A 16,529-nucleotide genomic window follows, 5' to 3' on the forward strand; every position below is an offset into this window, starting at 1 on the left:
TTTTTACATCACTCTCACTCTTGTTATATAATTTACTTCTGCTAAGATATCCTCCTTCATAGCCCGTGTGTTGTTTATAGTTACAACTATCTTTGAATATTTTTTTAAATCATTCTAAGAGTGCATGATTATCAACCAGCAAGTTACATATCTGGTAGGATAACAAGATATAATATTATGTAGATAATTCATTAAAATTAATGATGAAAATTCAGCCATTTATTTCGATTTTTAATAATATTGTTGTCCAATAAAGTATTTATGATAATATCATATAATATTTAAATAAAATGCTAAATACCTTTTTATGTTCAATGCGGGTATAAAGAAATATCTTACCGATGTTACAGAAATCTAGCGATTGATACCTCCATACATGTAGTAGGGTTGACCGGGAAATACCAATGCTGAGAATTACCAGTAATTACCTCGGAAATACTACTGATTTTCACAAAACAATGCATTACTAGAAATTCCAAATTTAAATTCTTAATTTATGTTATTTTTTTAATGCCAAACATGTGTTTAGGATATAAGATATAAACAGTAAGCATTAAATCATAATGCGGCATGTTTAGGCATTTCAGTATCCGCAAATTGAATCTTAAAATCACCATATCTTCTATTCCCTATAGCATCCTATAGAAGAATAGCAGAGTTTAACTTTAACGATAGCTTTTTTCACACCAGTTTTTGTATTTTAAAAATATATGTTGTCTTAACAAACTGGCTCTTGACAGTGTTGAGGGCCTCTTTTTAGGTGTGTTGCATATGGGGGTAGTGAAACTATCACTTTCATTTTTTTTTTCTTTTTTTTTTTTACATTTTTGAAGATTGATGCCCAATGCATTACTGGCTAGCCAAAAATTCTTCAAACAAAAAACAATGTTATGATTACACGTGATTGCTAACACGGTATACTATTGTCTACACCCCCAACTTATATGATTTAAAGAATGAAGAATGTAGGTACACCTCATTTTCCAGTATTTCACTAGAAATACCAGTATTTCCCACAAAATACAAATAATTCCCACCGTCATAGAAAATATTATAAGTACTACTTGCTCTTTTACCAACATGCTCCAGGGCCCATAGGAAACACCCTTGATACCGTATACACGTATCAGAGTTTAGTATACCTATAAAATAGTGACAGCATTAAGTGCTAAGTGCTTTTAACAAATAATGTTCACCTCGTAAAATGAACTGTAAATTAAATACATTTTTCTTGGGTATTTTAAGTGTGTATGAAGGAAGATGGCATTGCAAAACAATAAGCAAATAAGCATAATCGAGTGTCGTTGATTTGTTTTTCTAATTACTGCAGTTAATTACGTCTTTTTACAACATTCTTCAAAATGGTATTCAAGTCTATTAAAATTATTATATAGAAATGGACAAATAAATCTGGTAGTGAATAATTCTATTAGCTTATAAGAGAGATTCATCTTAAATCATCTCATCTCAGTTTTGAAGATACATTAATTAGGTTTTTCAAACATACCATTCATAAGACCTATTTGGTAACATTGTGCAATGCATATACAGTATGTCTGTGTTGATGGAGCCGTCACCATTTAACAATGTCAAAACAAATACAGAAACAGTCTTTTCTTTTCCAAAGCCAGACGATGAGGTCATCTTCCAAGCTACTGTCAAGATGTAACTTTGAACTTATACATATAAGAGCCATTTTGCATGGACCGAATATAGAAAATAACATCCGTAATTGCATTAGCTTAGAAAAAATAATACATAAACGAGTATAAGAACAAATAGCTTTTTGGTTATAAATTCAATATATATTGAATATTGCATACGTTTTAAACTCAGTATTCAAATAAAAATAAAAAGGTTGGTATTAACATATAGTTAGGAGATTTGCTATTCCTTGTTCTCAAAAAAGAGAAAACAAATGCAGGTATCTCCTCTCATCTAACCCACACTAATTTGTTTCGGTGGTTTACATATATGAACACAATTTTCTGCCAATACACCTAACTTACATTTAATTCGCTAATATATCTCGATTTTCTGAGAGTTAAATCCTTGCAATACAAAATAAAATATTAAAATATACTTATATTGTAAGCATTTAAACGCTTTATAAAACATGTTTGATGCCCATTATAATGTATCTGCAATTAATAAAAAATTCTGTTTCCAAAGGGTTTCCGCAGCGCTGAAACCAGATATTTTATCCAGTTGAAACTAGAGAAAAAAAACCAGATTCAGTAATAAAGTGACACGTTCTTGAGATGCACCTTACTGCAGTATTCAGAACATGTTTAATGCAAATGGGTTGCATGAGAGTTTTAAAAAATAAAAATAAAAACCCAAACTTTATGATATCAATAAAGAAAAAAAATTAATTCAGGTTGTAACGCGCTTTCTGATAGGCTAAAACTTATTTTATATCGTATAAAAAATGTTGCCTACACAATAGTACGACTAACGTCAAAAACGTATCAATACGCCTGACGTTACGTTTGAATTTTGTACAATTTTACGTCATTTTAAAGGTCAAATAACCGTTTTTATCTACAATGAAGAGTAAAATAAATTATAAGCAATGAATTCAATATTTATTAGTTTTATACGATATAAAATGATTTGAAACAGTTTACGCTTTCTTATAAACCGTGAAGCGGTTTATATAGCGTAAACTGCCCAAACCATTTTATATCGTATAAAACAAATAAATATTGAATTCATTCCTTAAATAAACCAATCCATTGTCATTATTTCAGACAACTTGTGTCTGTCAATCCTAACAGGAATCAAGGTTTGTCATGGCAACACGTACGTTACCTAATAATGAATTGATGAATTTCCTGATATCCCTACCAAATTAGTTTATCTCAACTCCATTAACATATATACATGTATGTGCCTACACTGTTGAATACAACATCACTTAAATATTAAGTCCTAAAGAAAACACAGTTCTCTTGCTAAAATCTTTAAGCATTGATTTCCTTTACATTCGAGAATTATTGTTGAGAATACAATGTTCTTAGATACCTGGTATCCATTGGAGTTTCATCAATAAGGTTTTTTATGCAGAAAATGTTGAAACCAGAATCCATAATGAAACATTATAAAATTATGGATTTGACATTTCTATCTATAAAATTTACTTTTGATAAAGAAGCATTTAAGTAATATGTGTAAACAAAGATAAAAAATCACATTTTCTGTATAAAAAAAACCATTTTCTATATTTTGAATATTTTTTAGATAGAGTATTAGCGAGCTACTGAGAATACAAATTGCTATCAATTTTGATAATAATCATAACATTCTCAATTTTCTCTCAAAAGGACGTAAACAATTGTGATTATGGAGTATGATCATTAGATAATGAAACGGAAACAAGATTTAAAGTCATGAAACGGAAAATTATATAAAAGTGCATTAAAACTGAATTACATAAGACGGAAGTGAAACAATTAATAAAACACATGTAAATAAGGAACAAATGAATTCAATTGAGAAAGATGCGCGGAAGAGGAAATAATTTTGTTTTTGTATATTGCATTGGAATCATTGTTAGTTAAATCAATGTATTACATAAAATTAATGAATTTTTCATAAATATATACAGTTACGATTCGCGCAACAATACTAGTATATGCACAGCAAAGTATTTCTGTACTTGTACATCGATGCAACTATTTTTTGTGTGCATGTTTAACAATATTTGATTTTCTTTATATAGCCTTTGTAAAACTCACACACAAACAGATTGTCGTAATCGTCCACACATAAACCCCAAGGATCCATTAGATTACAATTATCGATAAAACGAAGAAAGTCACCATTTCCGTCTAGAATATGGATGCAATGGTTGCTTCTATCTACAATTAAGACACGATTTTGACTGTCTGCCGTGATACCAAAGGGTTTAAATGGAGATTTCTTGGTACGTGATGGATAACCAGCATATTTACACCTAAAATTCCCGGCCTTATCAACAATCACAACCGCACCGGCCTTACAGTCAGAGACACAGATGTCACCGTTTTTGTTTACGGTAATGTATTTGATTCCATTATTTCCCGAGTACAGAGGTTTACCTTCGTCATCAAATTGAATGGTTTGTTTCTCTGTAGATCCCGTGTAACGAACAACCTTGGATTGATCTTTTTCATTATTGTACATGGAAACTAGGAGGTCACTCGAAGAGGTGACACACAAGGTATTAGGCATCCACCCCTGTACTCTAATCAACTCCTCTGACTCTCCGTTTTTAATTATATTCACTGTTCGTCTTGTCCCTTCAGAAAACAGTAGATTCCCTTCTTTGTCTAAAGCCAAATCATTTGGCCATTTTCCAGATTTTGATTTGATTGTGTGAAGAAGAAAACTCTTAATATTAAAGCATTTGATATCATTTGTCTTTCCACACGTCGTCCAGATTCGGTCTTCATTGTGACATGCAACACTGCGCAGTTCTTCATACCCAGTCTGGATTATTTTCTTCAGTTCTGGTTTACCCAGTAATTCTCCACCTAAAGTATTTTCTGGTTTTGCTGACACAACAGGTTCCTCTCTAGTTGTCCGTAGTGGTGTAATTTCACCAAAATAACTATAGATTTTTACGTGACTTATAAGTTTCGGAATGAATGTTGGCATTGAATACAGAAACCTTGTTGGAGACTTGCTAAACTCTGTGATTTTAGAGTTATACTCGATGGTAAAAGAAACGTCTGTGGATTCCTGAATTTCTCTTAAGGTCAGTAATGTTTGTTTCATCAAAGACTGTAACTGTTTGATTTCATCCAACTGTTTCTGTAAATCTTCTCGGTGTTTTACCTTTATATTGCTGATTTCATTTTCCATTCTTTCGACAACATAATCTATTTCTTTGTGCCATTCCTCTCCTTTTTTAGATATTGCCGTTGTAACTTTCTCATATTCTCCATCCAGGTTTGTGAGTTGATTCATCAAATCAAGTGCATATTCGTCATATACAGGAGAAATGTGGATTTCTAATTCTTCTGCATCCTTTTTAATGGCGTCTTTCATCATCTTGTAAGCCTTTTTAACATCTACAAACCTATGTCCAATGTGTAGTTCTGATGCAGTACAAGATAGACAAACAAAACTGTCGCCACAATCCTTGCACTGCAATTCGCATTTTCTTTGTGAATGTTCTTTACATTTCGGATAAATCAAGGTGGATCTTCTTTCACGGAAAGGAACAATTGTATGTTTGTCATATCCATCTAAGATGTGTTTTCCTATACATGACGAACAGAGGTTGACATCGCAAATGTCACAGTAGCTGTCTACTACGGCGGTCTCACAAAGGTCACATCGGTGAACATCCTGTGCATTATAACGAGAATCCATCTTTGTTATAGAAACGAATAACAAAACCTACATTTTGTTTTTTGTTGTTGTTTTTTTTAATATGATACAAAAAATAAAAGCCTTTTGTATCAAACGCACATTATATTTGTAATGCAAAGAATGCAATTACAATACGTTTTAGGAAACAGTACTAAGCCAAAACATTCCATGCATTACACGCCATTTCCCTCTCATTTTTATTGTCCTTGATTAATATTTTCGTGATCGTAATCAAAAGGAAATTTTTTAAGTTATTTTGAATCATAAAGTAATTAAATTGTTTTTGCCACCAATTTCCTCTTTGTAACATTTGCAACAAAAAAGTGTTTCCCCAAGATCGTTTTGCGCTTCAAATAAATTCCAAGGTTAATATAAAATTGATTTATATTTATATCTGGGATTAATATCATGATATTAACCAAAGATTTTTACAACAGCTTCCTGTCAAATATCAATTAAGGCAAGCTAACATCTGAGCCGAGATAAGAGAATAGAGATACATTTCCTCGTCTATAAACTATTCAGTCTCAGGCTGCTTGAGAATTCTCTAAAAAATGCAATAACAATAGTAATAAGCAACCAGATAAAAAAATCAGAATGCTAAAAACGTAATGTTGCGCGCTTTGCCTCTTTAATGTATTAGATAACGTCTTATTCGACTTTGACATAAGTAAGTGAAATTTAAAACAAAAATTAAGTAGACAACAATGTCTCAAACCACATGTGGATATTTTTAAAACAGTCGAAACCTGACAAGATGGATATCTAATAAATTTCAAGTTACATTTTTATTTCAATATTATTATGCAAATTTTACTAGGGAGTGAAAAAATCCTATTAGTAAGTTATTTTTAAGTAATATATTATCCAAAGCCGCGCCGAAAGGTAAAACATCTAGTAACATAGCCAATTGGGTATCACTGTAAATAGTTTTCTTCTCTAGCATTCACTGCACAGCGGTTAAAACTTTCCAGTTGACATATGCATTTTTTTTTAATAAACATTTAATCATAAACGGACTTGAGATAAGTTTGATATTTATAAAAAATCTATGAAGTTCTCATCAATACAGTTTTAAAGGAATCTATTAAATGGGACAACAACAATGTAAATGTACTTAAAGTCCCTGACATACCAATAAATTATTCGATGGATAAATAAAGTATATATTTTTGAAAAATGATTAAAAAAAACAAACAAACCAATACATGTATCGGCTTTTAACTATTTTGTATTAATTTAAATGAACAACGTTGCAATTTTACAAATTTGTTTTTTTCCAACATTGGTCCTCCGCTTTTATTTTACTGTTTTTAAAAGTACGTGATGTGATATAGTTTGGTTTTAGGCAAAACAGTTCAAGAATCGCGAAGTCCAAAACTCTGATTTTGTGAATACAATTATGATTTCAGATGGATTGTATTAAAAAGACCCAAAACGTATAACAAGAGTTTAAAATTTGTATTTACCTTAGTGTAATGATTTTTGTTTTGCAAAAAAAATGAGCAACAAAGTGTGTCATCTTATAAATGTTGAATTTACCAGGTGGCAATAAATACAAAAATATAGCAACATGCTGCAATTCATCTAAACGCCTAATCATTTACACAATTTTTAAATTATTATGTGGTTTCGGGGTCTTCTTTCCACGAATTTAGTGCAAGTGTTGTCGTAAAATTCAATGGTTAAAAAATGGATACAAGACCCATATATAAAGAAAAATGCACGTTTTCATTAAAGATAAAAAAACCGCTAAGCCGGCGATACAACCGAACACATTTAGAGAACACTAGTTTAAAGTTCTTATTCATAACGGGTCTCGAATGGCTCATTGGACTAGTTTGTATAGAAGTGTTTTGGATTCGAAAACAACAGGTATTTATTTTCTAATTTTATATTTATGTAACACTCAGAATACTATGTTGAGATTCTTTATCTCCACTTTCAGCTAGCATACATAAATGTTGACAGATCCTAAAACTTGAAATAAAAATCTGTTTATTGCAATTGTATATCATAATTATACATATAATCCCAATACTATTACTCATTGATCTATAGTATTACCGGGTTTTTTTTTTGTCTAATATATGTAAGTACAGGTTTATCTTTTCTCATTCAAAAACTATATCTCAATATCAAATAGATAATACAATTTGTTTATACGCATACCCTATCATAGCAATAAGCAAAGAAATTAACAAATACACATACATAAGCAAGGACACACCGTGAATGTTAAAATTAATTTCTTTACACCGAAGTTACATCATCTCCCTTGTCCTTCTCTTGGATAATGACAGTGAGCTAGGCAAGAATTATCCAGAATGGTATTCTTTCTAACATCACACAATAATAAACCTAAAACCGAAATGTATTTTCTATAATAAAGATAATATGTTACTATAAAGATAAATCTGACTTAGCCTAGTGGTATGAGTCCCATGCTTACACACCAAAGGCACCCGATTCAATCCCCAAAAACCACTGATAATTTTCTTTTTATGTTAACATTCAATAAATAAGAAAGTAAAATAATTATTTAAATTCCACCCTCTTAGATTTATTTCACATTAGTTTTTGGAAATGAAATATTTAATGCCATTTTCAGACGCAATATTCAAAATAAACTATGGTTTATACTAGTAATTAACGTTACACTCGTTTCCGCATTCTCTGAGCATAGTGACAGATGTTGTGTTGATTAATTAATCTAGTCTTATTTTTGGAGGAGTAACAATTATTAATGTATATTTAAAATTCATTCTTATGAAATATGTTGTTAAACTATTAATATATCTTTGGTATCATCCAACATTATTATTCTGCCATACAAATTCTGATTGTGCAAATACTGCTTATAATACAAACTTTTTAAGTATAACATGTTGCAGATGAGACTTCATATATACCAGTTCAAGAAGGTATAATCAATTGCAAATGTTAAAGTGATTGAATTTCGTTCGAGAATGTAGCACCATTCCGATTGAGTTAACTCAATTGTTTCGAGTCGATGGTTCCTAAACGTGCTAACTTTCTTGCATATTTTCCTGTAATTATCGTCCTTATCCTTTCCTTGTCTAAATCAAAGAGCATATCGTAAATCAATCATGTGTCATCATAATATATAACCTTGTTCTTACAATAAAGGTCTTATAAACACTTGTTCAGTATGTTAATACATACCGAAAAAGTGTTTTATAAGACAATAATTTGTCACAGCTTGAATGTCTAGTTTAGATATTTGATTTTCTTTACATTGCCTTTATAATACTCGCACACAAACAGATTGTCATTATTGCCCACACATAAACCATAAGGATACTCCAGACCACAGTTATCAATGTAACGGAGAAACTGTCCATTATGATCCAGAATGTGGATACAATGGTTCTCAGTGTCTGCTGTTAGTAAGCGACTCTGACTGTCTGTTGAGATACCACAAGGTTTAAATGCTTCCTTCTTTGTAACTGAGGGATGACCGGTGTATCTCCATCTGAGTCTCCCGCCTTGATTAACCACCACTACAGCACCAGCCCCATAGTCAGCTACACAGATGTCATGGTTTCTGTTCTCAGTTATGTTTTTGATCTTGGTATTCCCTGAGTACAAAGGTTTACCTTCATCATCAAACTGAATTGTTTGTTTCTCAGTGGATCCCGAGTAACGGACAACTTTGGATTGAGTTAAATTATCACTGCACATGGTAACTAGCAAATATTCAGAAAAAGTAACAAACACCTTACACGGCCCCCATCCATGCAATCTGATCAACTCTTCTGTCTTTCCATTCCTTACTGTAATTACTGTCCCGGCTATCCGATTTGAGTACAAAAGATCCCCTTCACTGTCTACAAATATATCATTGGGCCATTTTCCTGATATTGTCTGGATTCTCTGGGAGAGTGATCCATCAACGCTGAAGCATTTGATTTCATTGGTATCTCCACATGTCCATATTCTATCTTCTTTGTGACAGCAAACAATGCGTAGTGTTTTATACCCAGTCTGTATGGTGGAAATTAGCTCTGGTTCATCCAGTAGTTCTTTTCCAGAGGAACTTTGTTGGTCTTGTGACAATACATCCTCTTCAGTAGCGGTAGATAATTGAGTGACCTGTTCAAACAAATTATACAGCTTCTCACGATCTATTGGTTTTGGAATGAATGTTGGCAGTGGTACCTGAACCTTGGGTGGAAGCTTGCTAAACTCTCTGATTTTAGAGCTGTATTCAATTGTTGGAGATACTTCGTTGGAATATTTCATTTCCTTTAAGGCCTGTAGTGTTTGTTTCATGAGAGACTGTTTCTGTTTAATTTCATCTAAATGCTTTTGTAAAATATCTCTATGTTTTACTTTAATCTCGCTGAGTTCAGTTTTCATTTTGTTGATGATTGCTCTCCTTGTTTGGACATTGTTGTTGTTAGTTTCTCATATCCTCCATCTAGGTTTGCAAGCTGATTTTCCAAGTCACGTGCAATTTCTTCATATGTAGGGAATATAAGGATTTCTAATTCTTTTGTATCTTTTCCCATAATTTCTTTCTTTATTTTGTAAACTTCTGAAACTTCCAGGAATGTATGCCCTTTGTGCTGCTTAGATGCAGTACAAGAAGAACAAATAAATATTTCATCGCAATCTGCGCACTGAAATTTACCATTTTTCTGTTGATGTTTTTCACATTTCGGATAAATGAGGGTTGATCTTCGTTCCTGAAAAGGGACTATTTTATGGTTATCATATCCATCTGAGATGTGTTTGCCTATGCATGACGTGCACAGGTTGGCATGACAAAAGTCACAGTAGCTGTGTACTATGGCGGTCTCACAAAGGTCACATCGGGGCACATCCTGGGCACTATTCTAATGATCCATTATAGTTTTTCTACAAATGAATATAAAAAAATGAATTAAATTATTCGGTTATAATGTAGATAGAAGAATGCACTAAAGTCATCTCGATACACCGTTCAGATTTTAAAAATCATTTAATGGAAGTGGTTGGGTGGGATGAATAATAAAATGTATCCACTGAGAAATAACCATATAGAAAGTAAAGCACTGATACTAAAATCATCCCCTTCACATGGAAATTTAAGTTTCATTCTACTGATTCTCCTCTACGGGTTGACGTCGATCTGGAGGCGTGTGCAAATTAAAACAAAGAACGTGGGGGGAAAACCCAGAAAAAAGGAAAAATTCCTTTTTTATCTCCCCTTTAATGCCTCTATTAAATGCACTTTTTCAGTAACTGAAAATAAAAATCTCATGATTGATAAGTTTGTCGAAACATTAATTTGAATCAATTCCACCACAATTATATTGAAAACATCTTAGACTATGTCTCTTTACTTTCTCTCTCTACGCTACGTTCACTCATATGCATTATTGACATGCACACTGACCTGTAAATCTATCTGGTAGGTCGGGTCTTTGAAGAAATCGGGGTCCTCTTCCTCCTCCTCCTCAACATTATACCCTGAAGTAAAGCATTTCAAACAGCTGATTAAATATCCTTTCCATCATAGAGAAATGACAAGTTTCAAATTAACATCTTTATCTATGTTTCCTTAAAATATAATCTCCTATTTCCATTGCTTTAGTGCAAAAGGAAGAGTTTTGATCAATCACACAAGCAAATACCCCTACATGTTTTACTTAAAATATTTCCGTACCAGTCAGCTGCAAACCCTTCAAGTAAGAGTATATATATATTTGACAACCCCCCTTTTTACCACCAATGAGTCATTATCAGTATACTGAGTATAATCATCATGCAACTTGGCTGCCGTACTGTCAATAAGACTTGATCTTTTTTCCATAACAGCCAGTTAAAAAATCTTTAAGTAAAAGTATATTTGTCACTTTCACCTTATCAATGCTTTCTTAACAGTATACAGAGTATAATCACCATTGAACTCGGTGGCCATACTGTCAATAAGATCGGACAGAGTCTGCCCCCTCAGCTGGATTTCTTCCTTCCCATCAGCATCTTCATCTTCCCAGTCGTCTTCCTCTTCATCCTCATCTTCCTTGCCTGCCTTAAACATGTTTGCCTCTATCTGGTTGGACAGCTCGTTGATGAGCAGTTTATAGATCTTGACCAGAACTGGAATGGTGGTCCATTGAACTGGTTCTGAAAAAAAATTTGAAACTGAGTAAAAGATTTTTTAAACTCCCAATATAGAAAAAATGATACTAGTATTCTGAACAAATCCACCCCCTTTAATCTTATAATTTTGACATTTTTATATTGCCTTTATTCCAAATGTGTTAAATTTGCTTCCTGTGCCTGTTTTAGAAAACAGCTGCTTCTTTCGGAGTTCCATGAGGGTAAATAAGATTGATATTTACGTGTAAATTTAAATGAAGTCACACCCACCAGTTTGGATCATCGGCGTTCTTCAGTGGTTTCACGGTAGTCAAGTGCTTGTTGACTGCCTGACACAGGTCAGGGGCGCTGTCTTCTTGGAACTCACTACAGATTGACTACAATCACACAAAACAGGCGTTTATGGGGAAGATTCACTGACAACAATACATGTGTAATACTAATCCGTTTCTTTTTTTAATTGATCAGTATATTCTTTAACTGCAGTATCTATTTTCATCAACAAGTGTCAGCAAGCAATTGTAATATTTATCGAAAGAATGTATTTATCCAATTAATGAAAGTGTAAAGAAAATAATATGTTATTTACAAAACAATTAAAATTAACAATTTAAATTAATAAACAATTGAGGCATGCATGTACATGTATCTATATACAAAAAGCATACGAATATATATACATATACTTTTTTAAGAAAAATGAAAGAGCATACTCAAGTCTCCAACTTCACTGGATGTTGAGCATTCCTATTGAGAATCATCAGCATCAACATCCACTTGCACAGTTTTCGGTTTCAAAATCAAAACTTTGCATTTAAAAAATATAGAACTAATAAATAAATAATTTATTAGTTCTATATTGACAAATAAATAAATAATAAACAATCTAATTACAATAGCACTTCAATTGCTTTTGAATATTACATATGATATAGCATACTAATTACCGATTGAAATGTATAAAAATAATTCTAAATGCTTGACTGAATTTTATGAATTTTCAAACATTTATACAGTAGCTAAACAGTATTTATGCCATAAACAAACATATTTGGATTTGGAAAAATTATACATCATATAATATTCAAACCTGTAACTATTAACCCAGGTGGTATAAAAGAGTCTCCAGACAGACCACTGAGTTTTTCAGCAGTGCACACTTCTTTTCCATGCAGTGTCAGCTCCAACTCCTATTCCATATATTGATACTGGAGATATAGTGCTCAGAATCTAAAACATGAATAAATGCAAGTAAGTTTGATAAATTGGTTTAATTTACAATTAAAATTGCTCATATTTCTTCACTTCATTTTATTGTCACTTATAATGTTTTTTATTACTTCTTAATTTACACATCTATTTTAATTAAGAGCATTATCATTATTTGTGTGAAGTAAATGTACATCACTTACAGTCAATTCCCAGGGTTTAAAAGTGACCTCTGTATAGGGGCCACCACCAGTCATACCTGCCTCTTTCTTTCTGTATGCCTCTTTCATTTTTTTCGCACGTCCTGTAGCCGGTTCTTAGCCTCTTCAACTGTCAGCGAGCAAAATGAGACAGCATTTACTCTTGAAATAAAATAAAATATAAATAAGTATACATGTAATTTAATAGTATAAATAAAAATGAGAATATGGCTTAAGTTAAGTATGAGTGAGTCTTATTCTCATATGTATTAAATCTGTGATAAAATTATAAAAAATTGAACATAAAGGCCCTTACTGAATTAGTGAAATGTTTAATTAATGTTCTCAGTGCATTAAGGTGAATAAATAAGGCCGGTGCATGCCTGTCCCCACTTTCCATGGTACTAAGCGGATGGCAGTCATTGAATCCCCCTGGATGGGACACCAGTCCATCGTAGTTAACTCCCAGCATAAGTAGCTACCCAATTCCAACTGGATGGACTAAGACAATGTAAATTAAGTGCCTTATCGAAGTGTACAACACACAACCTTTCGATTACTGGTCTAACGCCTATAATCATTTAGTGAGCCATTTGTGCTCCACCCCATGTGATTTATTACTCTAATATTAATTACATAAAACATATACCTATACAACATTTCTCTAATATTAATTTAAAGATTATTTTCCCCGTATTTTAGAAATTCAAACTCAACGTGTAATATATATCATTGTGTGCCCAATTATTTTGACAGTCTCAATCTATAGGTCTTCTTTACAGATAAAATGAGCAATGATTTTGAAATCCAAGACATTTATCATGTATATCAATCATAGCTTGCAATATTTACATAAGCTGATTAATCTTATTACATTTCCTTTTTCCAATATACAAAGTATAAATTCATCAACAAAATTACGGGTCAGCCATTACTGGGTTCTAAATTCGACGATTGCACTCAATTGTCCTGTAAGTTAAATTTATCTTCACAACAGTACTTGTTTTTCATTAATGAATCTGCAGTCCTTGCAGACGATACATCATGGGGTTCGTCATAGTGTTTATTTTTCTATTATGATGATTTAAATGCAGGGTAATGGTGGATTAACAAAATTTGCTGGTTTTTGTTAGGAAAAATCCATAAATTAATTCCATACTTGTTTAAAGTGCATATATTTTCATAAACACTGGGCAAGTTGATTGATAGTCTATCATAGTATTATATGCATACAAAATTGTTTTGTTCCTGCGAGAACGATTGAGATGTAAACAAAATATGAACACTGTTGAAATTTGGACCCTGTTGATTGTAGTACCCTCCACCATAACCATGAACAGACTTTATTTTTTCCTCCATCGTTCACCTAGCTTACTTATAATTATAACACAGTTTTTGTTAATATATAGACTGGGATTAACAGAGAAATTAATCAAAACAGCAATATGTATTAATTTCATTTTAAATGTGTATATAGATATATGAAAAACGACTTCTCTGTTATGTTTTCCAATGCTCGCTTATTCACGTCTGTAGTAACAATCGAAGTTAGCTTCCCTCAGATTACTTTATGGGATGATAAGACAGTACAAATCAGCTACAGTACTTTCATCTCCGAGTTCGTCCAGTTCGGCTTTCATGGCTTTTTCTTGTTCATTTTAAGCAAGCAATGAATTATTTACTATTGCAGACGATAAACAGAAACAAGAGGCCAATAGGCCTTGCCGTCACCTGAGTAGAATATAACCCATACAAAAACTTGTCGAAGAGTCTCATATATTCATTTAATTGGGCTTCATTTTGGAGTAGAAAAATTATAAATTTGTAATGACGACCACCTGCCTGCCTGAAATCTTTCAAAAAGAACTATGAAACCTATAATCTTGGTGAAAAACTTAAAAGATTTGGTCTACAAAATCATAAATTTAGTTTTCCTTTCATGTATGTGGGAGTAAAGAAGATTATTTTTAAACATTATATGCGTTAAACCTATACATCCATTTTGGCCCTTCCATAATGTCATACTCCAGGGGACATAAAATTTCAAATTTTAGTAGAGGACTTCCTGGTAAACATAATTATGAAGTCAGTTTTTTTTCATACAGATGTGTGAGAATAAAGAAGTAGATTTTAAAACATTATATGCATTAACACTTTATTGCCATATTGCATCCCCCCATTTCCTGAACTCCTGACCCAGGGGCCATGAATTTCACAATTTGGGTAGAGGAGTTGGTGGACATCATAACCATGTATTCAGTTTTTTTGCCCACATGTGTGGGAGTAAAGAGGAAGATTTTTTAAGACTTGATACATTTTTACTATATGGCCATATTGGCCCCACCCTAGAGCCTGAACCCCCGACACAGGGGTCATGAATTTCACAATTTTGGTAGAGGGCTTCATGGACATCATAATCACGTGTTTAGATTTTAACAAATATTTATAGGAGTATAGAAGAAAATTTCCTAAGATTTAATACATTTTTACTATATGGCCATATTGGCTCCACCCTAGAGCCAGAACCCATGACCCAGGGGCGTAGAATTTCACAATATTGGTAGAGGGCTTTATGGACATTATAACCATGCAACCAGTTTGTTGCTCACATGCGTGGGAGCAGAGAAGAAGATTTTTGAAAATTTGGCTTCTTTTTGCAGATTTGTCCCCACTTGTGGTGCCCCAGGGGTGGTAGACCACGAATTTCACAATCTAGATTTCTCTTACCATAGAGATGCCTCACACCAAAATTGGTAACAATTAACCTTGTAGTTTTTAGGAAGAAGTTAATAATGTAAAATTGTTAACGCACAACGGACGACGCACGACGCACGTCGCACGACGGACGACGACGGACGAAAACGGATAGCAGTAGGTCACCTGAGTTTACTCAGGTGACCTAAAAACGAAAGTACATACGCTTTGGTATAAATACAATTACTTTACTACCTTCTTCTTCTAAAAAGTTTCATTCGTTAACTACAACAAAGTGTATTTGTATATATCTACCTTTACGTGGGTAGTTACGCCCTTCATTTAAGAAATTAAGTACAAGTTTTCGTGAATGTTGGAGAATAACCTCCGAGGTCAAGAAATGTTGTTGCCGAGGCTTTTAAATTTTTAAACAACATTTCGACACCTTTTTTCAATGTAAAGCCTATTCTCATCTAAGGAACATCTATTTTAGTAATTTTTATTTTTGGCCGCAGGAGCGGCCGATCTATTTGTGGTTGTGTTAAAATGTGCACATGGGGAAATGAGACGTTATTATTTCTACTTCTAAAGAAATATTTTATTTGATTACAATCGTAAAATTCCGATTTATATTATTTTTTAAAAATGTTTTTAATTGAATTTTACTTGATATGTGTTCAATCCTATTCAAATACTTCGTACTCTTCAAATTTTGTAAATCAAGTGCTTTGTTTTAATTGTCAAAGGTCATTGGCAGTTACATAATTTTAAATTTTGGGTATGTAATTTTACATACTCCTTTCTATTTTTTCTCAACCGAAAACAAATATTTTGATATAAATTAAACATTCTTATTCTTTCAGTTAAATTTTCAGATCCATGAATTAAGATGACTGTATTCACTCTCAATTTCATTACATATGTCCAAATAAGAAAATTAAATTAAATTAAATT

At 32.5% G+C, this 16,529-nt stretch overlaps 3 protein-coding genes across 4 annotated transcripts in view; all 3 read right to left on the reverse strand.

The window, feature by feature from the left end:
* Positions 1-2,678: 2,678 nt before the first annotated feature.
* Positions 2,679-7,207, reverse strand: LOC128160519 (uncharacterized). Its single transcript, XM_052823848.1, has one exon. The coding sequence runs from the start codon at positions 5,359-5,361 to the stop codon at positions 3,697-3,699; it is 1,665 nt and encodes a 554-aa protein (XP_052679808.1). The 5' UTR covers positions 5,362-7,207; the 3' UTR covers positions 2,679-3,696.
* Positions 7,208-7,342: 135 nt separating this feature from the next.
* Positions 7,343-9,744, reverse strand: LOC128160520 (uncharacterized). Its single transcript, XM_052823849.1, has one exon. The coding sequence runs from the start codon at positions 9,742-9,744 to the stop codon at positions 8,593-8,595; it is 1,152 nt and encodes a 383-aa protein (XP_052679809.1). The 3' UTR covers positions 7,343-8,592.
* The window catches only part of LOC128160521 (importin-9-like), a 35,463-nt gene continuing 26,276 nt past the window's right edge, over positions 7,343-16,529 (reverse strand). Inside the window, exons 4-9 of one of the 2 annotated variants that reach the window (XM_052823852.1) lie at positions 12,563-13,382; positions 12,186-12,278; positions 11,743-11,849; positions 11,272-11,496; positions 10,766-10,839; positions 7,343-10,245 (exon numbers count right to left, since the gene is read on the reverse strand). In XM_052823852.1, the coding sequence (XP_052679812.1) occupies positions 10,219-10,245; positions 10,766-10,839; positions 11,272-11,496; positions 11,743-11,755 (339 nt within the window). In that variant the 5' untranslated portion in view covers positions 11,756-11,849; positions 12,186-12,278; positions 12,563-13,382 and the 3' untranslated portion in view covers positions 7,343-10,218. Of the gene's footprint in view, positions 10,246-10,765; positions 10,840-11,271; positions 11,497-11,742; positions 11,850-12,185; positions 12,279-12,562; positions 16,513-16,529 lie in introns of those variants that run through there. The other variant, XM_052823853.1, reaches the window with a different exon arrangement.

The sequence above is a fragment of the Crassostrea angulata genome, chromosome 8 (genome assembly GCF_025612915.1).
Source record: "Crassostrea angulata isolate pt1a10 chromosome 8, ASM2561291v2, whole genome shotgun sequence".
In the NCBI taxonomy this organism is placed as follows: Eukaryota; Metazoa; Mollusca; class Bivalvia; order Ostreida; family Ostreidae; genus Magallana; species Magallana angulata.